Here is a 25,416-nt window from a genome sequence, read left to right on the forward strand (position 1 = left end):
GGGAAACACACACAGAGAGAAAATGAGAGGAATGAGAGTAGAGAGAACGAGAGAGCGGGAAACAGAAAGAAAAAAAGAGAGAAGTAAAAAAGAATGAGAGAGAGGGAGAAACAGAAAGAGAGAGGAAAACGAGAGAAATGAGAGAAGTAGAGAGAATGAGAGAGAGGGGAGAAACAGAAAGAGAGAAAAAAATGAGAGAAATGAGGGAAGTAGAGAGAATGAGAGAGAGGGAGAGAAACAGAAAGAGAGAAAAAAATGAGAGAAATGAGAGAAGTAGAGAGAATGAGAGAGAGGTGGTAACAAGAGAGAGCGAGACAGAATGAGAGAAAACGAGAGAACTAGAAAGAATGAGAGGGGGAGAAACAAGAAAGAGAGAGAGAGCAAACTGCCCCCCTCCCGGACCAATCCTAAAAACCCTTGAAATGACTATGGATCCGCTCGAGCACTCTCAGGATCAGCATTCCCAACTCCCCGGTAGAAACCTGGCCTCACCAGACTAGCAGCCACCCTGCTCCTTTCTTCCTCCCCTTCCCTGGGATCTCTTTTTTTAATCGATTCCTCTCCTTTTTTTCCAGGAAGTTTGGGACGAAGTGTGCCGGCTGCGCGCAGGGCATCTCTCCCTCCGACCTGGTCCGGAAAAGCGAGGAGCAAAGTTTTCCACCTGAACTGTTTCACCTGTATGGTGTGCAATAAACAACTCTCCACGGGCGAGGAATTGTACATCATCGATGAGAACAAATTTGGTGTGCAAGGAGGACTACCTGAGTTCCACCAGTTTGAAAGAAGGCAGCCTGAACTCAGGTGAGCGGGCTGGCGCTGGTGCGATCCCTTCCTTTCCCCTTACAAACCCCCCCCCCCAATCTGTGGCCCTGCCTCTGGGTTCGAATCCCAGCAGGACAGACAATTTGAGTTTACAACTGGCCCGTGTTTCTTTTTTCTCCCTGCTGGGGGTGGGGACGGAACACCTCAATGACAGGTAATCCTCAGGTACGGCCACCAAAATTTATGCCGCTAAGCAAAACATGTGTTCAGTGAGTTTTGCCCCATTTGGCGACTTTTTGTGCTTGTCGGAAGGTCGCAAAACAGAATCAAGGGACCCCCCCCAGGGAACCGTCATATAATAGGAACCAGTTGCCGAATGTTTGAATTTTTGATCACGTGACTCTGGGGATGCTGCAATGGAGTAATAAGTGTGGGGAAAAAACGGTCATCAATTACTGTTTATTCGGTGCCATTGTGACTTTCAGCAGTCACTAAAGGAACTGTTGTAAGTCGAGAACTACCTGTGTGTCTTGGAGTCTGCACTCCCAACCGTGAACAATGTGGTCATTGAGTGAGTGATTTGAGGAAAGAGGGGTTGAGGAAGCAGATGGACAGTGAGGGGGGACCTTGGTTCTCTCTCATAGGCCCATCTTTGGATCTCAGCTAAGAATCCACTGCTAGATCTAAGACGGCCGCTTGGGTGATCTTATAAAATCAGTCTTTCTCTCTGTTGATCCCTTGAAGATGCGTGGACTCCAACGCCCAGAATTCTCCAGCCAGGGGAATTCTGGGAGTTGAAGTCCATGCATCTTCAAGCGGCCAACGGTGAGAAAGGACTGTTATATAGATGGACTTGGTTGGCTCACGAGATCCATATTCTACCTTCCTTCCAGAAAGGTTAAAGCAGTCAATCCAACAGGTTAAGCTGATAGGCAGGTCCTGGCCCCAAATCCTGAGAGAAGATGGGTCTGAATGAGTGTGGGCACAAGCCCACATCCCCCCCCCCCCCGTGAGTTGCTGTGGTGTTGGTAGCCTTCACAAAGCCTCACTTGAGTAGGACTCATTGAAGGTTAGGTTGCTTTCTGAATAGGCAATAGGCAATGGGAAATGTTTCTGAAATTTAGTTTTCAGTTAAACAAGGGAAAAGTAAATGTACTAGAAGATGTTCCAAGATCTCAACTTCAGGCGTTTTCCTTCCTTCTTCCTTTCCTTCCTTCCTTCCTTCCTTCCTTCCTTCCTTCCTTCCTTCCTTCCTTCCTCTCTCTCTTTTCCTCTCTCTTTCTTTCTATTTATTTTTTTCTCTCTTTTTCCTTCCTCTCTTCCTTCCTTACTTTCATCCTGCTTTCCTTTCTCTCTCTCCCTCTTTTTTTTATAATACTTTATTGATTTTAAAAAGAGAAAAAAATTTTAAGAAGAAAACATCAAATCTCCAATACTCTCCCTCTTTCTTTCTTTGTCTTTCTTTTCTCTCCTTCCTTCTTCTTTCTTGCTTTCTCTCTCTTTTTTTCTTTCTTTTTTCACTCGCTCTTCCTTCCTTCTTCCTTCTTTCTCAATTTCTCTCTCTCTCTCTCTCTTTCTCTCTCTCTCTTTTTTCTTTCTCTGTCTCTTTCTTTTCTCTCCTTCCTTCTCCTTTCTCATTCTCTTCTTTTTCTTTCTCTCTCTTTTCTCTCTTTCTTTTCTCTTTCGTTCTTCTTCCTTTCTCAATTTATTTCTCTTTCTCTCTCTCATTTTTCTTTCTCTCTTTCTTTTCTCTCTCCTTCCTTCCTTCTTCCTTCCTTCCTCTTTCTTTTTCTTTCTCTTTCTCCCTCTCTTTCTCCCTCTCTCTCTTTTTTCTCTGTCTTTCTTTTCTCCTTCCTTCCTTCCTTCCTTCCTTCCTTCCTTCCCTTCCTTCCTTCCTCTTCATATTAAGCTATTCCTCTTTCTATCAGGATCCCAGGCTATTTTCATTCAGCCCTTGAGGTAGAAGGTTTTTCAAAAACCGTCAGGAGCTTCTGTTTCATAGGAAGTTTAACCAACTTTCCAAGTGGAGAGGGAAGTGACAATGGGCAAAGCAGAATTTCAGACGGCCAGCTCTCGGTTGGGGGGGCTTCTTCCAGTTGGCTGCTGGCCAGAGTGTAGCCAAGACAATTGTGAGTTGGGATCAGGTGTCTTTTCAGCCTGCTCCACCTCCTTCTCTTTGTCCGTTGGCTCACGGCCTAATTTAGTGATGTGGGGAGAGAAATGGGGGGGGTCTGGGAAGTTACCCTGAATGCTGCAGATAACCTCACCATCTGCATGAAAATGGTGAGCCCCTCAGACCGTGGCATCTGCCAAACAACTCTTGGTCCTTGCTGCTTTTTCAGATGCTTCTCGGGAGCCTTCTCCAGCTCAGCTTGTCCTAACCTTCTCCCCCGCAAGATGGGCCACCCCATGACCCACCATCAGCCAGCATGGCATGCTAGAGGGGCAGTGGAGGGGAAGGAGAGCTGTTCTCATACAAAAAGAGCCACGGGGGGGGGAGGGGGGCAGGCGAGGGGTGGTCCCAAAACACGTGCATCTTCCTGGCATCGGTTAATTCACCCGTCAATCGAGAGAAGCGAGTTCAAGGGGGCTTCTGGCCTTGCTGAAGATGCGGAGATAAGGGGTGCGATTCCTTTGCTAATTAAAAGTGAAGACTCCGTCCAGTTATGCTTTGCCCTTTGGTGATTTCACGAATGAATGTGTCATGTGTAGGTTTCTTGGCAGGAATAATGGATATGGTTTGCTATAGATTTGGTGGTCTCCCATATAAGATTGAGCTTCCTTCCTTCCTTCCTTCCTTCCTTCCTTCCTTCCTTCCTTCCTTCCTTCCTTCCTTCCTTCCTTCCTTCTTTCCTTTCCTTCCTTCCTTCCTTTCCTTCCTTCCTTCCTTCCTTCCCTTCCTTCCTTTCCTTCCTTCCTTCCCTCCTCCCTCCCTTCCCATCTTCCTTCCCTCTCTTTTCATTCCTTTCATCTTCCTTCCTTCCCTCTTCCTTCTTTCCCTTCCTCCCCTCCCTCCCTCTCATCTTCCCACCCTCCTTCTCTCCCACCTTCCTTCCTTCCCATCTTCCTCCCCTCCCTTTTCATCCCTTTCATCTTCCTTCCTTCCTTCCCATCTTCCTCCCCTCCCTTTTCATCCCTTCATCTTCCTTCCTTCCCTCTTGTCTTCCTTCTTTCCCTCTCTCCCTCCCTCTCATCTTTCCACCCTTCCTCCCTTCCTGCCTCCCACCTTCCTTCCCATCTTCCTCCCCTCCCTTTTCATCCCTTTCATCTTCCTTCCTTCCCTCTTGTCTTCCTTCTTTCCCTCTCTCCCTTCCTCTCATCTTTCCACCCTTCCTCCCTCCCACCCACCTTCCTTCCTTCCTTCCCATCTTCCTCCCCTCCCTTTTCATCCCTTTCATCTTCCTTCCTTCCCTCTTGTCTTCCTTCTTTCCCTCTCTCCCTTCCTCTCATCTTTCCACCCTTCCTCCCTCCCACCCACCTTCCTTCCTTCCTTCCCATCTTCCTCCCCTCCCTTTTCATCCCTTTCATCTTCCTTCCTTCCCTCTTGTCTTCCTTCTTTCCCTCTCTCCCTTCCTCTCATCTTTCCACCCTTCCTCCCCTCCCACCCACCTTCCTTCCTTCCTTCCCATCTTCCTCCCCTCCCTTTTCATCCCTTTCATCTTCCTTCCTTCCCTCTTGTCTTCCTTCTTTCCCCTCTCTCCCTTCCTCTCATCTTTCCACCCTTCCTCCCTCCCACCCACCTTCCTTCCTTCCTTCCCATCTTCCTCCCCTCCCTTTTCATCCCTTTCATCTTCCTTCCTTCCTTCCTTCCCTCCCTCCCTCTCATCTTCCTTCCCTCCCTCCTTCCTTCTGCATATTTCAATAGGGCAAGAATGACATTTCCCCAACCAGACTTCCAAGCTCATCAGAATAGACTTCCCATCATTAACTTAGGCAGCCTGGCTGAGATTCCTTGGATTTGTTGTCCAAAATATCTCCAGAGCACCAGCTGGCGGTGGCTTTTCCAAATAGCTCGGTGGGTTGGCCGCTACCCTTTGCTTCCAAACTCTCTCTTTTTTTTTTCCCCCTCCACAGCTTTATTTGTTTGGCTGATTCATTAATGAATCAATTAATTGATTGCCTTCCCACTGCCTTTGGGCTCCTCTGTCCTCTCAAAGCAATTCCCCTGGTTTTTTTTGATGCACGCAGACCCTTTTCTCCCTGGACACGTCTTCCCAAGGAACCTGGCAGTCAACAGTTAGGTTCTCTCACTGATAGCAAGATGGCAGAGCAGCTTGGGGGTGGGCGGAAGCAAAGGGAGGACCCTGTTAGAAATTTATTTTTATTTATTTATTTATTTATTTATTTTTATTTGATTTATATATGCCGCCCTTCTCCGGAGACTCAGGGCGGCTTACAATGCGTTAAGCAATAGCCTTCATTCTTTTGTATATTTTATACAAAGTCAGCTTATTGCCCCCACAAACTGGGTCCTCATTTAACCTACCTTAGAAAGGATGGAAGGCTGAGTCAACCTTGAGCCTGGCGAGATTCGAACCCTGCAGACATTGCAGGCAGCTGTGTTAATTACAGGGTGCATTAAACCACTGTATTACCAAGGTTCCTAGAAAACCTGTTGGCTGGTGGTATTTTCTCCCTGGCTCCGAAATGTTATAAGGTGGCTCTCTTTTGTCTAAACTAGCGGTGGTATGCAGCCGGTTCGAACTGGTTCTCCTGAACGGTAGTGGAAATCACAGGTGGGCCTGCCGGTAGGTCCCAGCTCTATGCTGTCCCTATTTAGGCAGGTATTTGAGGTCGGGCGCGCATGCGGTAGGCGCACGAGTGAGCAAAACACATGCGCAAAAACGCCGTGCGCCTTTGTGGATGGGGTACGTGCGCTCACATTGGCGAACCAGTAGGAAGGTAAGTGACTTACTATCCCCTGATGTAAACCCTTCCTTCCAGTGGTGAAATCCAAATTTTTTTTACTACCGTTTCTGTGGGGCGTGGCTTGGTGGGCGTGATGTGGTGGGCATGGCAAGGGAAGGATACTGCAAAATCTCCATTCCCCCCCCACTCCTGGGGGAAGGAGATTGCAAAATCTCCATTCCCACCCCACTTCAGGGGAAGGATACTGCAAAATCTTCATTCCCTCCCCACTCCTGGGGGAAGGAGATTTGCAAAATCCCCATTCCCCACTCCACTCCAGGGGAAGGATACTGCAAAATCCCCATTCCCTGCCCACTCCTGGGGGGAAGGAGATTGCAAAATCCCCATTCCCACCCCACTCCAGGAGAAGGATACTGCAAAATCCCCATTCCCACCCCCACTCCAGGAGAAGGATACTGCAAAATCCCCATTCCCTGCCCCACTCCTGGGGGAAGGATATTGCAAAATCTCCATTCTCCACCCCACTGTGGGGCCAGCCAGAGGTGGTATTTGCCGGTTCTCCGAACGACTCAAAAATTTCCGCTACAGGTTCTCCAGAACCTGTCAGAACCTGCTGGATTTCACCCCTGCTTCCTTCCCTTCTCTGCTGAATGAGACACAAAGTGGACTTCCTTCCGACTTTCCCATAAAAAGTATTGGGCAGAGTTTAATCCCCTTTGTGTCAGGCGCCAAAACCCAAGAGAGACATGTTTCGATTCTTCCAAGGAGTTGTCTGTATTGTCCCTTGCCTATAGACAGAATCTGGCTAAACTAAAGCAGAGCAACCTGTAAGAGAAGGAATGGAAGAATATCTTGGGTGGAGTTAAAAGAGTGATCAGCCTAGAATCTGTACATAGTCACAAGCAGACCATGTCCAACTCCTTTGAATTCCATGGACCCTTATCAAATTCCTAGCAGGTGCGAACCAGCAATTGAGAAGATTCCTGTGAACAGGCCTTTTAGCAATCAATTGGTTGTAACTGGAGAAGATTTGTAGCTCAGGGTTGAAGTGAGGAGTCCTCGGTGCTCTCTGGGCTTGGTTGTTTTCTTCCAGACATTCGGTTATCCAAACTAGATAATGTCACTAGCCCGGATGATGCTATCTAGATTGGGTAATGAAACATCTGCAAGAAAATCACCAAGCTCAGATTTCATCAAGGACCCTTCAATTGGATCTTCACCTGCTGGACATTACTACCCCCCATAAAGGGTATACTCTGGGAACTCTTAAGGAGGAGCCATCTTCACCCTCATTCTCACACACGAACTCTCTGAACTGTGGTGTCTCTTGTTCCTCCTGAACGAACTCCTTCCATCCTGGGAATCCAGACCACATCCCCTGACTTCTGGCTAAGCTGCCCCTCCCCACTCATGTTTCCACTTGCTCTTTCTTTCCCCCACCCTATTCACCATTCTCCCTTTTCTCCCCGCCAACAGTTTCTTCCTGTACCGATCGAAGTTTATCTCCGGACCTTCAGGACCCCATGCAGGACGATACAAAGGAAACAGACAATTCCACTTCCTCGGATAAAGAAACCACCAATAACGAAAATGAGGAGCAGAACTCTGGAACCAAAAGAGGGGACCTCGGACCACTATCAAAGCCAAGCAGCTGGAGACCCTCAAGGCGGCTTTTGCAGCCACCCCTAAACCCACCCGGCATATTCGGGAGCAGCTAGCTCAAGAGACGGGGCTCAACATGAGAGTCATCCAGGTAAGATAATAAATATTTGACTTTATTAGAGTTTTGAAGGTGTCTGGTCACCTTGATATGGAAAAAGGAAAGAGGAAGGAAGGAAGGAAGGAAGGAAGGAAGGAAGGAAGGAAGGAAGGAAGGAAGGAAGGAAGGAAGGAAGGAAAAAGAGAGAGAGAGAGAGAGAGAGGAAGAAAGAAAGAAAGAAAGAAAGAAAGAAAGAAAGAAAGAAAGAAGAAAGAAAGAAAGAAAGGAGGGAGGGAGGGAGGGAGGGAGGGAGGGAAGTTAGGAAGGAAAGGAAAGGAAAGGAAAGGAAAGGAAAGGAAAGGAAAGGAAAGGAGGAGGAAGAATGGGAGGAAAGAAAGAAGGGAGGGAAAGAAGGGAGGGAGGAAGGGAAGAAAGAAAGGGAGGGAGGGAGAGGAAGGGAGGCAGAGGAAGGAAGGAAGGAAAGAAAGAAAGAAAGAGAGGAAGGGGAGGGAGGGAGGGAAGAAAGAAGGAAGGGAAGAAAGAAAAAAAGAAAGAAAGAGAAAGAAAGAAAGAAAGAAAGAAAGAAAGAAAGAAAGAAAGAAAGAGGAAGGGAGGGAGGGAAGAAAGAAGGAAGGGAAGAAAGAAAAAAGAAGAAAGAAAGAAGAAGAAAGAAGAAGAAGAAGAAAGAAGAAGAAAGAAAGAAAGAAAGAAGAAAGAAAGAAAGAAAGAAAGAAAGAAAGAAAGAAAGAAAGAAAGAAAGAAAGAAAGAAAGAAAGAAAGAAAGACTCCTGTTGAGACCTTAGAAAGAGTGCAGAGAAGAGCAACTAGGGACCATAGATGAAGGTTGTGGGAATGGGGGATGTCTAGTCTAATGAACAGAAGAACTAGGGGTGATTGTCTTCCAATATTTGCGGGCCTTCGAAGAGAAGAGGGTGTCAAGTGCCTGGAAAATCAGGAGATCCAGGCAGTTTAAATGGGTACAAAGATTTATAGTAGGCTTAAGCTCTCTACAAGAATCTGAACTACTAACAGTCAAAGCAATTTGGCGGTAGATAAGGAATTCCACGTTGGGCTGGATTTAGATCTTGGGGTGGGCGCAAAGGGACTCATGGCTGATGACGTGTTTGACCCCTCCCTTGGACTCAGCCTGGTCATCTTCTACAGAGGGGCAGGTCAACCTATTCTCCAAAGTACCTGAGGGCAAGACAAGAAGTAATGAGTAAAAGCTTGTTGAAAGAAATCCAACTCAGAAATTTCCTGACAGTGAGAGCAATAAATCAGTGGAACAGCTTGCCCTTCAGAAGTTGTACGTCCTCCATCACTGAATGTCTTCAAGAAGAGACTGGACAATCGTTTCTCCGGGGTAGTATAGGATATGCTGTTTGAGATTGTGGTTGGACTAGAAGACCTCCAAGGTCCCTTCCACCTCTTTTATTCTGTATTCTATTCTATTCTGAATGATTGCATACCATACTCTTAAAGGTAAAGGTTTCCCCTCGCACATATGTGCTAGTCGTTTCCGACTCTAGGGGGCGGTGCTCATCTCCGTTTCAAAGCCGGAGAGCCAGCGCTGTCCGAAGACGTCTCCGTGGTCATGTGGCCGGCGTGACTCAACACCAAAGGGGCACGGAACGCTGTTCCCTTCCCACCAAAGGGGGGTCCCTGTTTTTCTACTTGCATTTTTTACCTGCTTTTGAACTGCTAGGTTGGCAGAAGCTGGGACAAGTCACGGGAGCTCACACCGTTACGCGGCGCTCGGGATTCGAACCGCTGAACTGACGACCTTTCGATCGACAAGCTCAGGGTCTTAGCTACTGAGCCACCGCGTCCATTACCATACTCTTACCGCGGCTTACCAAACGTTTGCTGTAAAGCACTATAAAGCGGTATATAAGTCTAAGCGCTACTGCTATTGCTATCTTCATCCTCATTCTCACACCCAAACGACACCTTTTAGGTCTATCATCATCACTTGTCACATCTGGACATCTGGAAAGGGTCTTTGCTGCTGAATTATCTCTAAGGATTTTTCTTCCCTTCACTTGTTGACAAGTGAGCTTGGGATTTTTTGGGCTCGTCTCCAAAAGGATTTTGTCTTTTTCTTCTTTTTTTTTTTTACAGCCAGCCATCATCCTTTTTCATTATTTGTCTTCTAGGAAATATTTCCAGAGCCAAAACCTTCCCTGCTTTTTTAATTAAGAAAAGGGATGTTAGGAAGTCACCTTAACAAAAGCCAGCATTTGCAGGAGTGGCAGCCAGAAGGAGGGGAGATTCAAGAGACGGAGCAGACGACATCCTATCAGATAATTAGGTTTTCTTAGAGAGAGAAATAATGGGTACACCCAGGGGTGAAATTCAGCAGGTTCAGACAGGTTCTGGAGAACTGGTAGAGGAAATTTTGAGTACTTCGGAGAACCCGCAAATACCATCTCTGGCTGGCCCCAGAATGGGGAGGGAATGGAGATTTTGCAATACCCTTCCCCCAGGAGTGGGGAGGGGATGGGGATTTTGCAGTATCCTTCCCCTGGAGTGGGGTGGAAATGGAGATTTTGCAGTATCCTTCCCCTGGAGTGGGGAGGGAATGGAGATTTTGCAGTATCCTTCCCCTGGAGTGGGGAGGGAATGGGGATTTTGCAGTATCCTTCCCCTGGAGTGGGGAGGGAATGGAGATTTTGCAGTATCCTTCCCCTGCCACGCCCACCAAGCCATGCCCACCAAGCTACACCACGCCCACCAAGCCACGCCCACAGAACCGGTAGTAAAAAAAAAATGGATTTCATCACTGGGTACAACCATGTCTTCCTGGTTCTTGGCCCCTAAACCAGAGAATGGGCAGCTATGGCCCCTGTATGGCCTGTGGACTTCAACTCCCAGAATTCCTGAGTCATAAAGGGGCCATGAGGGATGCAGTGGCCCAGTGGCTAAGACGCTGCGCTTGTTGATCGAAAGTTCAGCAGTTCAGTGGTTCGAATCCCTAGTGCCGCGTAACGGAGTGAGGTCCCATTCCTTGTCCCAGCTTCTGCCAACCTAGCAGTTCGAAAGCACATAAAAAATGCAAGTAGAAAAATAGGGACCACCTTTGGTGGGAAGGTAACAGCGTTCCGTGCGCCTTTGGCATCGAGTCATGCCGGCCACATGACCACGGAGACGTCTTCGGACAGCGCTGGCTCTTCGGCTTTGAAACAGAGATGAGCACCGCCCCCTAGAGTCAGGAACAAGGGGAACCTTTACCTTTAACTTTAAAGGGGCCATGAGCTGCCTCACCTCTGCCTTAAATGCAAACCCCCAATTGCACGGGAAATCTGGGATTTAAAGCCCACAGGTCTTAAATGTCTTGATGTGATGTCCCGCTGCCTGGAGGCCGTGCGGGCCTGGATGGGGAGGAACAGGCTCAGACTCAACCCCTCCAAGACCGAGTGGCTGTGGCTCCCGGCGCCCCGATATAGTCAGCAGGTGCCATCGCTGACTATTGGGGGTGAATCTTTGCCCCCCCACGGAGAGGGCTCGCAATCTGGGTGTCCTCCTGGATGCACGGCTGTCTTTAGAAGAGCATATGACGGCCGTGGCCAGGGGGGCCTTTTATCAGGTTCGCCTGATTCGCCAGTTGCAGCCCTTTCTGGATCGGGACGCCCTGCGCACGGTCACTCATGCCCTTGTTACTTCCCGGTTGGACTATTGTAATGCTCTCTACATGGGGCTCCCCTTGAAGAGCACTCGGAAGCTCCAGCTGGTCCAGAATGCGGCCGCGCGGGGTGGTTATGGGCGCAACCCGTTATGCCCATGTGACACCCCTCCTGCGCGAGCTGCACTGGCTCCCGGTGGTCTTCCGGGTGCGATTCAAGGTGTTGGTTACCACCTTTAAAGCGCTCCATGGCATAGGACCCGGGTACCTCCGAGACCGTCTTCTGCCACCAATAGCCTCCCACCGACCAGTTCGTTCCCACAGAGAGGGTCTCCTCAGGGTGCCGTCAGCCAAGTTATGTCGGCTGGCGACGCCCAGGGGGAGGGCCTTCTCTGTGGGAGCCCCAGCCCTGTGGAATGAACTGCCCCCGGAAATTCGTAAGATATCTGACCTCCGGGTGTTTCGCTGCGCATTGAAGACCCTGTTGTTCCGCCAGGCCGGACTATCAATACAATAGTTTTAAATTGGGGTATTTAAATTTATTGGGGTTTTAAATTTGAGCCATTTATTTAATTATTTTAAATTTTATATCATTGTTTTGTTTGTGTTTTTAAATAGGCTGTACACCGCCCTGAGTCCTTCGGGAGAAGGGCGGTATAGAAATAAAATTATTATTATTATTATTATTATTATTATTAAAGTTGCCAAGGTTGGACACGCCCCTGAACTAAAGTCGGTGGAAAAGAACTCAACCACCAGATCACTTTTGGGATGGAGATTACTTTGGCCAGATTTCTTCCTGTTTTGCCAACTGGCAAAGAGGAAACCAGTCTTTCCGATTTCTATCAATCGGCTAAAGAGAGAACTACCAAGTTTTTTTTCCAGATTCAAAGCAACAGAGTGCAAATATTAAACCGTTTTGACCTAGGCTCCCTTAAAAAGCAGGAGGCAGGAATTACTGGCAAAACCTCTTTTATTGACACGACTGTGAATTACGTTCATTCACAGTCAGCAAGGCCTGTCCAAACAGTTTTTTCAAAGGAATGTTTAGCAACACAGACCTTATCTCGCTTGGCAAGCTGCCACGTAACTTGTTTCCAACCACAGTACAAGGCAAAACTTGGCACAGAGTCTCTCAGAGTCACGGAACAAATGAATTGTTTCCTGCAAAAGGCCCCTCCCCGTTCTCTCCTCTTCTGTTTCGGGGGGGTGGGGGCAATCACCTCCAAGGTGTGGCTTTACTCCCAAGTTGACCCTGCTTTCTGAGTTTTTCTTGTCTTCTGGCAGCTCTGCGCATCCACACACTGGGAACAGGCTTCAGCTGTTCCTGTGCCTCGCTGCTGTCTAGCTCCCTCTCTGCCTCCTCATGACTCCGAATGAGGACTCCTCTGGCCTGCGTCTTCCAAAATAGATCAACTTTTCCTCTTAACCAGTATCCTGCACAGGTGGGAAACTACAGTTTCCATCCATCATGGGATGTCTGGTGGGGAAGATCTCTAGATCTTCCAGATCCTTGTGTTCCTGGTCCCTTGGGGAAGTTGCTTTTTATCTGAAGACCTTCTCAGCTCCATATGCCAAGAAATTTGGTTGAGGAGCAAATCCAGATATTCCTTAAAAAAAAAGTCTTCCATCTTTGCAAAATTCTCTTCTTTGGTTCAGCACTTCAGCCTGGACCTTCTGGAAGAAAGCTTCTGCCTGGATTCTCCTGTTTGCCTAGGTTTACATGAACTACGGACTAGGCAGGGGATTCCCAAACTTGGCAACCTTTGTGACTTCAAGTCCCAGAATTCCCCAGCCATCATTGGGTGGCTGAGGAATTCTGGGAGCTGAAGTCCACAAGTCTTAGGTAAAGGTAAAGGTTCCCCTCGCACATATGTGCTAGTCATTCCTGACTCTAGGGGGCGGTGCTCATCTCCGTTTCAAAGCCGAAGAGCCAGCGCTGTCCAAAGACGTCTCCGTGGTCATGTGGCCCGCATGACTCAACGCCAAAGGCGCACGGAACGCTGTTCTCTTCCCACCAAAGGGGGTCCCTATTTTTCTACTTGCATTTTTGACCTGCTTTCCAACTGCTAGGTTGGCAGAAGCTGGGACAAGTCACGGGAGCTCACCCCGTCACGCAGCACTAGGGACTCGAACCGCTGAACTGCCAACCTTTTGCCAAATTTGGAGAGCCCTGGACCAGCCCGATGTCTCGGAATTCATAAACAACCCTCCCCCTCCGAAATTAGTTCCACAGGCTGGGTTGAGATCCAGTGTCACTGGTTTGCTGATGACTCAATGAATCTTGTGAATGCACACCCCACTTTCTTAAATCATTAGCTCGGGTGGAAATAACCAGAGTGAAATTAATTTATGACTAGCAAAAGGGAGGGAGAGTCCAGGCTGGTATATTAAGTGGGTTTTTTTTTTTTTCCTTACAAGAGAAGGACTTCTGCTAAAACCGGTGAGGGGGGGGGGGAATTTACACATGAATTAGGAATGGAATTGGTGAAGTGGTGTATGGTTTCCTGCCTAAGCAGGGGGTTGGACTAGAAGACCTCTAAGGTCCCTTCCATCTCTGTTATTCTATTCTATTCTATTCTATTCTATTCTATTCTATTCTATTCTATTCTATTCTATTCTATTCTATTCTATTCTATTCTTCTTTCCATTCCATATTCTATTCTATTCTACTCTACTCTACTCCCATTCCATATTCTATTCTATTCTATTCTATTCTATTCTATTCTATTCTATTCTATTCTATTCTATTCTATTCTATTCTACTCTACTCTACTCTACTCTACTCTACTCTACTCTACTCTATATTCTGCCCTGTCCTGCCCTGCCCTGTCCTGTCCTGTCCTGTCCCCATCCCATCCCATCCCATCCCATCCCATCCCATCCCATCCCATCCCATCCCATCCCATCCCATCCCATCCCATCCCATCCCATCCCATCCCATCCCATCCCATCCCATCCCATCCCATCCCATTCTATTCTATTCTATTCTATTCTATTCTATTCTATTCTATTCTATTCTATTCTATTCTATTCTAATTGTCATACACAGAGGGAGGAGGTCCAAGAACTGTCCTCTTCACTGGTTTTCAGAGTGGCATGCTAAGTTTCTTCCTTAAATCATAATCAGTAGGGTTTCCTCAAGAGAGGAAACCTCAAACCATGGTTTAGCATAAGGATGGGAGTTTACCCAACATCTTAAACCAACATCAAGGAAATCACAGGATGGTAGGGTTCCTATCACACCTACAGCTAAAACTAGACCACCATAAATTAACTCTAATCCTTTATGGTTAAATGTGTTCCAATCCCAGCCAATGAATTGTGCAAAAGTGAACAATTGAGTCAATCCTAAACCATGGATAGGTATATCGTGTGAAAACAGCCAATCAACAGATTGTGTACATGCCCGTGTTCACCAATACTACTTTGGTAGTATTAGTATTCACCAATACTACACGATCAGTTGAACGAGGAGCCTTGGTGGCCCAGTGGTCAGAATGAGATATTGCAGGCTGACTCTGCCCCACTGACAGGAATTCGATTCTGACCGGCTCAAGGTTGACTCGGCCTTCCATCCTTCCAAGGTCGGTAAAACGAGGACCCGGATTGTTGGGGGCAATAGGCTGACTCTGTATACCGCTTAGAGAGGTCTGTGAAGCCCTGTGAAGCGGTCTATAAGTCTAACGGCTATTGCTTTTGTGATAGATAGATGATAGATAGATAGATAGATAGATAGATAGATAGATAGATAGATAGATGATAGATAGATGATAGATAGATAGATAGATGATATAGATAGATAGATAGATAGATAGATAGATAGATAGATAGATGATAGATAGATAGATAGATAGATAGATAGATAGATAGATAGATGATATAGATAGATAGATAGATGATTGATAGATATAGATATAGATAGATAGATAGATAGATAGATAGATAGATAGATAGATAGATAGATGATAGATAGATAGATAGATAGATAGATAGATAGATGATATAGATAGATAGATAGATGATTGATAGATATAGATATAGATAGATAGATAGATAGATAGATAGATAGATAGATAGATGATAGATAGATAGATAGATAGATAGATAGATAGATAGATGATATAGATAGATAGATAGATGATTGATAGATATAGATATAGATAGATAGATAGATAGATAGATAGATAGATAGATAGATAGATAGAGATGATTGATAGATAGATATAGATAGATGGAAAGATGATTGATAGATAGATGATAGATAGATAGATAGATAGATAGATAGATAGATAGATGATTGATTGATAGATGATAGAGATAGATAGATGATTGATAGAGATAGATAGATAGATAGATAGATAGATAGATAGATAGAGATGATTGATAGATAGATAGATATAGATAGATGGAAAGATGATAGATAGATAGATGATAGATAGATAGATAGATAGATAGATAGATGATTGATTGATAGATAGATGATAGAGATAGATAGATGAGAGAGAGAGAGAGAGAGAGAGAGAGAGAGGGAGAGAGAGAGAGAGAGAGAGAGAGAGAGAGAGAGAGAGGCACGCAGGCAGTTAGACAGACAGACAGGAGCCTTGGTGGTGCAGTGGTCAGAATGCAGTATTGCAGGCTGACTCTGCCCACAGTCAGGAATTCGATCCTGACCAGCTCAAAGTTGACTCAGTCTTCCGTCCTTCTGAGGTCAGTAAAATGAGGACCCGGATTGTTGGGGGCAAGAGGCTGATTCTGGTAAACCGCTTAGAGAGTCCTTAAAGCGCCATGAATAAAAATCTAAGTGCCATTGCTATTGTTATTGTTCTTGTGATTGCTTTTGCTAAATGAACACCTTGGGCGACCTGCTAACCAGCAAAGTCAATGGGGAAAGCCAGGTTCACTTAACAACGTCACGACTGCAGTGATTCACTCTACAACCATGGCAAGAAGGGCCGTAAAATGGGGCAAATTTCACTTTGATTGTCATAGGTTTAGGATTACTTGTCCCCGTACAATTCGGACGCTCGGCAGTGTCATAGGTGGCGCAGTGGTTAGAATGGAGTATTGCAGGCAAACTCTGCCCACAGCCGGGGTCTTTTCTCATGAATAATCTTCTGCCAGGACGATTATGGCCACATTCTCAACATGCACTTAACCCAGATCTGGAATTGATCCCTTTGATGAGTTGACCCAACTCCAACCGCCAACTAACCCAACGGGAGGCGTCGTCAAATCCCCTACCAGTTATCCCCTCCTTTCCCTCCACAGAGGCATTTGAGATTAACCCAGTTGAGCTGGTTGCGTGAATGCAATCCACCTGCGTCAATAAATGCAGTTGTAGGGATAGAAGAGAATATGGGTAGCTCAGGGCTACCAATCTGGGGTCCTTGGCACTCTCTGAGCTTGGTTGTTTTCTTGTAGACATTTTATTACCCAACTAGGTAACATATTCAGTGATAGGAGGGAGGGGGGCTTGTGGGGGGAGGAGGAGGAGGAGGAGGAGGAGGAGGAGGAGGAGGAGGAGGAGGAGGAGGAAGAGGAGGAGAACTATGGGGTCCTTGGTGCTCTCTGAGCTTGGTTATTTTTTGTAGACATTTTATTACCCAACTAGGTAACATATTCAGTTAGGAGGGAGTGGGGTTTGGGGGGGATGAGGAGGAGGAGGAGGAGGAGGCGGAGGAGGAGGAGGAGGAGGAGGAGGAGGAGGAGGAGGAGGAGGAGGAGGAAGATTGTGGGGTCCTTGGTGCTCTCTGAGCTTGGTTATTTTTTTGTAGACATTTTATTACCCAACTAGGTAACATATTCAGTTAGGAGGGAGTGGGGTTTGTGGGGGGAGGAGGAGGAGGAGGAGGAGGAGGAGGAAGAGAAGGAGGAGGAGGAAGAGAACTATGGGGTCCTTGGTGCTCTCTGAGCTTGGTTATTTTCTTGTAGACATTTTATTACCCAACTAGGTAACATATTCAGTTAGGAGGGAGGGAGGTTTGTGGGGGGAGGAAGAGGAAGAAGAAGAGGAGGAGGAGGAGGAGGGTTGTGGGGTCCTTGGTGCTCTCTGAGCTTGGTTATTTTCTTGTAAACATTTTATTACCCAACTAGGTAACATATTCAGTTAGAAGGGAGTGGGGTTTGGGGGGGATGAGGAGGAGGAGGAGAAGAAGGAGGAGGAGGAGGACAACTATGGGGTCCTTGATGCTCTCTGAGCTTGGTTATCTTCTTGTAGACATTTTATTACCCAACTAGGTAACATCATCAGTGCTAGGAGGGAACGGGCTTTGTAGAGTGGAGGATGAAGAGAAGAAGGTAGTTTCCTTCTTAAGGCATTTCGCTACCATGCTCCGTAACATCATCAGTGCATCCCGTTGCTTTCTAGGAAGGAATCCTTCTCATTTTTTTTCCCCAATTCTATTGGCTTTCTCAGGATAGGACCAGCCTTTTCCTCCATCATCCCATTGTTGGGATGTTCCTGGGGGAACCGGGATGGGTGGGGTTGGTTGGAAGGAAGGCTCATCTGCTTGGGGAGACCCCCATCTGACCCTCTCCCCCCTCCCCCACCCAACTCTCTCCTACAGGTTTGGTTCCAGAACCGACGCTCCAAAGAGCGAAGAATGAAGCAACTGAGCGCCTTGGGAGCCCGAAGACATGCGTTTTTCCGGAGCCCTCGGCGCATGCGCCCTCTGGGAGGCCGGCTGGATGAATCCGAGATGCTGGGCACGGCTCCTTACAGTTACTACGGAGGTAACACGCTTTCTTCTCCTCCAAGGGGAGTTTCTTTCGTCTGAATGTGCTCCTTCAAGGGCGAAATGCTTTTCTTTGGCTTGTTTTCTCCTTGCGCTTAGACTCCTGAGTCGGGGAAGAAGGATGTTTGTTAGATGGACTTAAAGGTCTTTAGATCGTGAGAATATGAGGGTTTTGGTTCTGGCTAGCCATTTTTTTTTTTTAATTTGATTTATATGCCGCCCTTCTCCGGAGACTCAGGGCGGCTTACAGTGCATTAAGCAATAGCCTTCATCCTTTTGTATATTTATACAAAGTCAGCTTATTGCCCCCACAAACTGGGTCCTCATTTCACCTACCTTAGAAAAGATGGAAGGCTGAGTCAACCTTGAGCCTTGGCGAGATTCGAACCTGCAGTAATTGCAGGCAGCTGGTGCTACTTTTTTTTTTGTTTAATTTGATTTATATGCCGCCCTTCTCCGGAGACTCAGGGCGGCTTACAGTGCGTTAAGCAATAGCCTTCATCCTTTTGTATATTTATACAAAGTCAGCTTATTGCTCCCACAATCCGGGTCCTCAATTTACCTACCTTAGAAAGGATGGAAGGCTGAGTCAACCTTGAGCCTTGGCGAGATTCGAACCCTGCAGTAATTGCAGGCAGCTGCAATTAATAATAACCAGCTTAATAACAGGGTGCCTTAGACCACTGTACTACCAAACCACTCCCATCGTGGTTTGTTGGCTATGCCACCATGGCTGGGCTCCCCGCCGTTGCAAAACCCGTTGACTGGGCTTCAGTGATCCGGGTATAGGGGAGGTTGTTCGGGCCACAAGCAAGTGGGAACCCACCACACCAGGATTGTACACGTGTTGTCGTCTGAATCCAGCCTTTTGAGTTTGAAGCATTCGGGCTCGAGGGTTTTTTTTTTTTGTTTTTTTTTTTTTTTTGCGCAGGAAGAGGGAGTCGAGGTGGTGCTCCGCGGATTTATTTTATTTTTATTTTATTTATTTTTTTGCTCAAAAAATAAAAAGAAAGCAGAGGCTGCTCGGTCCGTGCCGGAGGTAGAGGTTCAAAATGACGAAAATTAACCTGGCTTAGGAAAGTTTTGCGATGGTGGGAAAAAAATTAGTGTTTTCCAGTGAGAGTTTTTTTTTTCTCCATTTTTCTTTTTCTTTCTCTCTCTCTTTCTCTTTTCTGCCTATCTCTCTTTCTCTCTCCCTTCCTTACTTCCTCCCCTCTCTTTTCCCTCTCCTCTCCTCTTCTCCCCTCCTTTTTTCCTTCCCTTCCCTTCTTTCCCTTCCCCCCCTCCCTGGTTTACTTCTTTCTGTTACCTTCTATCTCTCTATCTCTCTCCTCTTTTCAACCTTTTCCTCTCCTCGCTCCACCCACTTTCCTTCCTTCTTTCCTCCCCCCCCTTCTTGGTTTACTTCTTTCTCTATCTCTCTATCTCTCTCCTCTTTTCAACCTTTTTCTCTCCTCCCTCCATCCCCTTTCCTTCCTTCCTTCCACCCGCTCCCCGCCACTCGTATAAGAAGTTAGAGATGAAATTATTTTTGTTAATGGCTTGGGTAAGGAATGAGGTTCCTGGGGGAGGGGCTGTCTTTCAGCCGATGGAGTGGTGGGGTGTTTTTTTTGGTAATGCATAATTGTGTTTGTGTAAGAATAACTTTATTTCCTATTTATATCCGGGAGAGAGAGGGAGAGAAAGAAGGGGATTTATTTTTAAATGGTGTGTGTGACAATTGATATGCATACACAGATAAACCTCTGAGCTTGTGTTTCTGTGCTGTTGGGGGAATAGGCAATATTTTTTGAGTGAGTGTTGTAATTTTTTTTTAAATTTGATTTATATGCCGCCCTTCTCTGGAGACTCAGGGTGGCTTACAATATATATATAATATATAAATTATATATATATAATTTATATTTCGCTGATAAAGAAATTTGGTGTAAAATGGTTTGTCATGAATGCGACTGCTTGAGAGTTCCTGGATTGGAGCTGAAAGGCGAAAGGGATGCAGTATGCTCCCTCCCACATGCTGGGGTAGACCAAGTGTTTTTCTAACTGGAGAGGTAATAGTTGGAGTTTGGGATCTGTTCGTGCACAAGCGTGCGTGCCTGGTTATAAATGTTCACTAAAGTGATATGCTTGCGCACAAGTGTGCAAACTGGAGGGGTAATAGCTGGAGCTTGGGATCTGTTTGTGCACAAGCGTGCGTGCCTAGTTATAGATGTTCACTAAAGTGTATTTCTCAGTTTATTGTTTTTGCAAAGCAACAGCAATACAAAAGGGGCAGAAAGTTGCACTTTTATATTTTAAGTGTGAACGCATGCCTCACTACCTCGGGGAGAGCTTCGTTCAAGGGCCTCGTGAGTGACTCAACCTTGGTGGGTTTTTTTGCTTCCTGAACCGGGTTTTGATTTTTATCCTCTTGGGTGTCTTTTCACACCTGTGTTTCCAAAAAGCAGAACCTGTCTGGCTGACTTGAATCAAACGAACAGAACAAAAACCAGTGCAATTCATACTGATTGTGCCAGCCCTTGGATTCCTTCTTCACCCTGGTAGGAAGAGAGCAACTCCCCCCTCTCTTGCCTACTCTCCCCCCCTTCCCCCACGTCCCACCCCACTCCCCCAGGTTTCCTGGGTCTGCCATCCAAGCCCCGCCTTTTAAGGCCCAAGCGGCACAAAAGCTGTCATTTCAATTTGATTGAAACCTGTAAGGAAGATTGATTGGCAGAAATGCCCTTGATATATTTGATGTTCCTGGTTTGTTCTGTTGTGCGTTTGGGGGAAAACTGGGTGGCGATTTTGTGGTTGTGTTCTTACAGGTTGATCAGGTCAGGTCCAATCGCGCCTGCTGGCATGGCAGAGCCAGCAAGGTTGTGTTGTGTTGTGTTGTGTTGTGTTGTGTTGTGTTGTGTTGTGTTGTGTTTGTTTTGTTTTGTTTTGTTGGGTTGGGTTGGGTTTTGTTGGGTTGGGTTGGGTTGGGTTTTATTGGGTTGGGTTTGTTGGGTTGGGTTTGTTTTGTTTTGTTTTGTTTTGTTTTGTTTTGTTGGGTTGGGTTGGGTTGGGTTGGATTTTGTTGTGTTGTGTTGGGTTGTGTTGGGTTGGGTTGTGTTGGGTTTTATTGGGTTGGGTTTTGTTGGGTTGGGTTGGTTTTGTTTTGTTTTGTTTTGTTTTGTTTGTTTTGTTTTGTTTTGTTTTGTTTTGTTTTGTTTTGTTTTGTTTTGTTTTGTTTTGTTTGGTTTTGTTTTGTTTGGTTTGGTTTGGTTTGGGTTGGGTTGGGTTGGGTTGGGTTGGGTTGGGTTGGGTTGGATTTTGTTGTGTTGTGTTGTGTTGTGTTGGGTTGTGTTGTGTTGGGTTTTATTGGGTTGGGTTTTGTTGGGTTGGTTTTGTTTTGTTTTGTTTTGTTTTGTTGGGTTGTGTTGGGTTGTGTTGGATTTTGTTGTGTTGTGTTGTGTTGGGTTTTGTTGGGTTGGGTTTGTTGGGTTGGGTTTTATTGGGTTGGGTTTTGTTGGGTTGGGTTGGGTTGGTTTTGTTTTGTTTTGTTTTGTTGGGTTGGGTTGGGTTAGGTTTTGTTGGGTTGGGTTTTATTGGGTTGGGTTTTGTTGGGTTGGGTTGGTTTTGTTTTATTTTGTTTTGTTTTGTTTTGTTGTGTTGTGTTGGGTTTTGTTGTGTTCTGTTGTGTTCTGTTGTGTTGTGTTGTGTTGTGTTGGCTTGGTTTTGTTTTGTTTTGTTTTGTTTTGTTTGTCTGCAAGCACCCCTTCCCCCCCTTTGCATTTGATATGAGATTCAGGAGTAGAAAAAAACAGATCCATTCTGTCACTGGGTTATTCCTCTAAAAAGGGGCACCATTCCTTGGAGACAACACACAAAAGGGGAAATTGAAATCCTTTCAGAAAGCACAGGTCTCCCAAGGTCTACTCAGAAGGAAGTGCTGGAGAACCCAATGGGGTTTATTCCGAGGGAGGGAAGCAGGTATCCCTATCTGTGCCACCTGTTCAGAAAATGGGCTTTACTTACTCAGTAAAGGGTTGGCTCTGAATGCCATAAACAAATGGTCTTGTAAAGGCCGGTGGGTGTGGATAATGGGAGTTGTAGTCCAAAGCGGCTCAGAGAGCAGCCAATCGGGAGGGTTCTTTGGGTTATCCTTTTCACTGGCTTTGCTGTACGGGATTTAATCTGGGGGGGGGAGAGAGGGGGGAGAGAAAAAAGAGGGAGAGAAAGAGAGAGAGAGAGAGAGAGAGAGAGTGAGAGAGAGAGAGAGAGAGGACTGGGAGAGAGAAAAAGAGAGAGAAAGATACAGAGGGAGAGAGAGAGAGACAGAGGGAGAGAGAGAGACTGGGAGAAAAAAGAGAGAGGGGAGAAAGAGAGACAGAGAGACAGAGAGAGACACAGGGAGAGAGAGACAGGGAGAAAAGAGAGAGAGAGACAGGGAGAGAATAAACCGCACATCTGTTCAGTCAGGGTCAGCTTCTCCAGCTGTGCAGTAATACTGGGCTCACTCTGGGGTCTACATATCCGGGGATAAGCCATGGGGGCTTCGTGATGGACTGCAAAACCTGGGGTTTTAAAAAGCTCTGCCTTTTAATCCAATTTGTTCCACGCAAAAGCTGCGACCAGGCTCATGATCTTTCGCGCGCACCCCTCCCCCTCCCACCTTTCCAAACCCATAATGCTTCTCCTCCTCCCCTGCCCTCCTTCAGGTGTGGTGTGGGTGCAACTCGGTTTGCTTTTTATGGGGGTGCAACTCGGTTGCTTTTCGTGGGATGCAACTTAGTTCCTTTTTGTGGGGTGCAATTTAGGTCCTTTTTGTGGGGTGCAATTCAGTTCCTTTTCGTGGGGTGCAAATCAATTCGTCGGGTGCAATTCAGTTCCTTTTTGTGGGATGCAACTTAGGTCCTTTTTGTGGGGTGCAATTCGGTTCCTTTTTGTGGGATGCAACTTAGGTCCTTTTTGTGGGGTGCAATTCAGTTCCTTTTTGTGGGATGCAACTTAGGTCCTTTTTGTGGGGTGCAATTCAGTTCCTTTTCGTGGGATGCAACTTAGGTCCTTTTTGTGGGGTGCAATTCAGTTCCTTTTCGTGGGCTGCAAATCCATTTGTCAGATGCAATTCAGTTCCTTTTTGTGGGATACAATTTACCGGTACTTCCTTTTTGTGGGGCGCAAATCAGTTCTTTTTTGTGGGGTGCATATCAATTTTTTGTGGGATGTAAATCAATGCATGGCGTGCAGTTCAATTCCTTTTTGTGGGGTGCACCTTAGATCTTTTTCGTGGGGTGCAAATTAATTCAGGGAAGCCTCTTCCGTCACTCACCCCCTCTCTCGTCTCTTCTCCTCCCTCTCCCCTCCCCCAGATTACCAAGGTGATTACTACGGCCCTGGGAGCAACTACGACTTTTTCTCGCACGGCCCCCCCTCGCAGGCACAGTCGCCGGCCGACTCCAGCTACATCCCGACCTCGGGGGCCGGCTCCACCCCGCTCGGGCCCCTGGACGCCCCCTTGGCCGGACACCACACCTCGGAGAACCAAAGGTACACGGATATGATCTCTCACTCCGACACGCCCAGCCCGGAGCCGGGGCTGCCGGGCTCGCTGCATCCCATCCCGGGAGAGGTCTTCAGTGGGGGTCCCAGCCCCCCTTTCCCTATGTCGGGGTACAGCGGTCCCCTCTCGCATTCCAACCAGGAGTTGAGCGAAGCGGCCGTCTGGTAGAGCGCCCGGGAAGGGGGGACGCCGCGCTCCAGACCTCTCGTCTAAGCCCCCAACTCGGACCGAGCCCCTCTTCCCACCCGGAGTTGGGGGGGCTTCCCTAGGAGCCGCTCCAGGACCGCTGAGTGGGCCCAGTGGAGACGCCTTGGAAAGCCCGGGTAGGGAGCGTCGAGGGGGCCGCCAGCTGCCAACCTCCGAGTTTCTCAACTCTTTTGGACCAAAGTTGGATTCGCTCCTCGTTTCGCAGACTGGAGGATGGGGATGAGGAATGGGGAGGGGGGCTTGTCTTCCCTTGCCCCGTTCCACCTCGCTGGCCCTCACCCACCCACCCAGGATAGTGTCTTGGGTTCGATTTTTAGTGTTTTTTTTTTAAAATAAAAATAAAGGGAGATGGGGAGAGAAGACAGACACAAAAAACATCCAAAAAGCAAATTGGAATTTGGTTCGCTTTGCTTTCGTTTTTCTCCGGATTCGGACCCCAAAGGAAAAAAGGAAAAAGGAAGGAAGGAAGGAAGGAAGGAAGGAAGGAAGGAAGGAAGGAAGGAAGGAAGGAAGGAAGGAAGATGAAAGAAAGAAAGAAAGAAAGAAAGAAAGAAAAGAAAGAAAGAAAGAAAGAAAGAAAGAAAGAAAGAAAGAAAGAAAGGATTTCTTTTAATTAGGAAACTGGTTTGATTGACGGCGATGGCAGGGCGAAGTGGGGGTTGGAAAAGGGGGAAGAAGAGCCGGAGTGGATTTTGGGTTTTTTGTTTTTTTTTTGGTGACGCGGCGCCCCCTGGTGGTCGGTGCTTGGAACGACAGGCCGGACTTCTTCAAAGAACTCCTTCAAGACGGATTGGCGAGGGGGGTCTTGGTTTCCTTTGGGTTGAATTAATTCATTAATATTATTCTAATATTATTCTTTATTTTTATTGGGGAGGGAAGACGACGCCCCCACCTCCCCACCCCCGACGACCAATAACAGCAAACATTTTAAAAAGAGAGAGAGAGAGAGAGAGAGAAAAGCAAATGATTTGAAGATGGTTAAGGACCCTTTCGCCAAATTTTGCTGGGAGGCTGTTTGAGGATGTATTATAGGGTTTTTTTTGCTCCTAGTTTCTTTATTTTGTATAAAGAAGAAACAAATAAAGTATGTTTTTGTGTTTATTTGATTATTTATTACATCAAGAATCCCCAGGGAAAAAACGAAACGAATGGGAAATGCATGCTAAATTGGTATATGAGAGATGACAAAAATGGCTATACCTAAATAATAACAATTGTGGGTTGTTGTTGTTGTTGTTGTTTAAAATTTGATTTATATGCCGCCCTTCTCCGAAGACTCAGGGTGGCTTACAATGCGCTAAGCAATAGCCTTCATTCTTTTGTATATTTATACAAAGTCAGCTTATTGCCTCCACAAACTGGGTCCTCAATTTACCTACCTTAGAAAGGATGGAAGGCTGAGTCAACCTTGAGCCTTGGCAAGATTCGAACCTGCAGTAATTGCAGGCAGCTGGTCTTAATAACAGGGTGCCTTAAACCACTGTACTACCAAGGCTCTTCTTGTTGTTGTTGTTTTTACATTTTTTGAGGCTATTATTTCTCTGAGAAAATGTCCAGACTGAATTCAAGAAGAAACGGAATCAAATCTTTAATACAGTCACACACCAGCATAAAAGGATTCAACTTTAAAGTCTTGTGGACTTCAACTCCCAAAATTCCCCAACCAGCCATGAGAGTTGAATTCTGGGAGTTGAAGTCCACCAGTCTTAAAGATCCCATCGTTGGATACCTCTCTGATGTAGGATGTAAAAGCAAGCACCAGAATCTTGGATCAGATTTGGAAAAATTCTGGCAGACCCTGGGATTTTTTTTTTTTTCATCCTGGCTGGGGAATTCTGGGAGTTGAAGTCCACAAGTCTTAAAGTTGCCATAGTTGGACACTCCTCGGATGTAGGGGTGTTATGAAAGATCTAGACTGCTTCTCTCCTTGATTAGTTCCCACCCATTGCTTCTTGTCCTGCCTTCAGGTGCTTTGGAGGATAACAGAGTTGCA

At 46.6% G+C, this 25,416-nt stretch overlaps 1 protein-coding gene across 1 annotated transcript in view; it reads left to right on the top strand.

The window, feature by feature from the left end:
* Positions 1 to 23,384, top strand: part of LHX5 (LIM homeobox 5) — a 72,159-nt gene extending 48,775 nt beyond the window's left edge. Inside the window, 7 exon segments of the mRNA XM_070956502.1 lie at positions 576 to 636; positions 638 to 742; positions 744 to 801; positions 7,108 to 7,245; positions 7,248 to 7,384; positions 17,522 to 17,687; positions 23,026 to 23,384. Coding sequence (XP_070812603.1) covers positions 576 to 636; positions 638 to 742; positions 744 to 801; positions 7,108 to 7,245; positions 7,248 to 7,384; positions 17,522 to 17,687; positions 23,026 to 23,384 — 1,024 coding nt within the window.
* Positions 23,385 to 25,416: the final 2,032 nt, after the last annotated feature.

The sequence above is a fragment of the Pituophis catenifer genome, unplaced genomic scaffold, assembly GCF_029215685.1.
Source record: "Pituophis catenifer annectens isolate HBS135680 unplaced genomic scaffold, rPitCat1.0.hap2 SCAF_43, whole genome shotgun sequence".
NCBI classification, from domain to species: Eukaryota; Metazoa; Chordata; class Lepidosauria; order Squamata; family Colubridae; genus Pituophis; species Pituophis catenifer.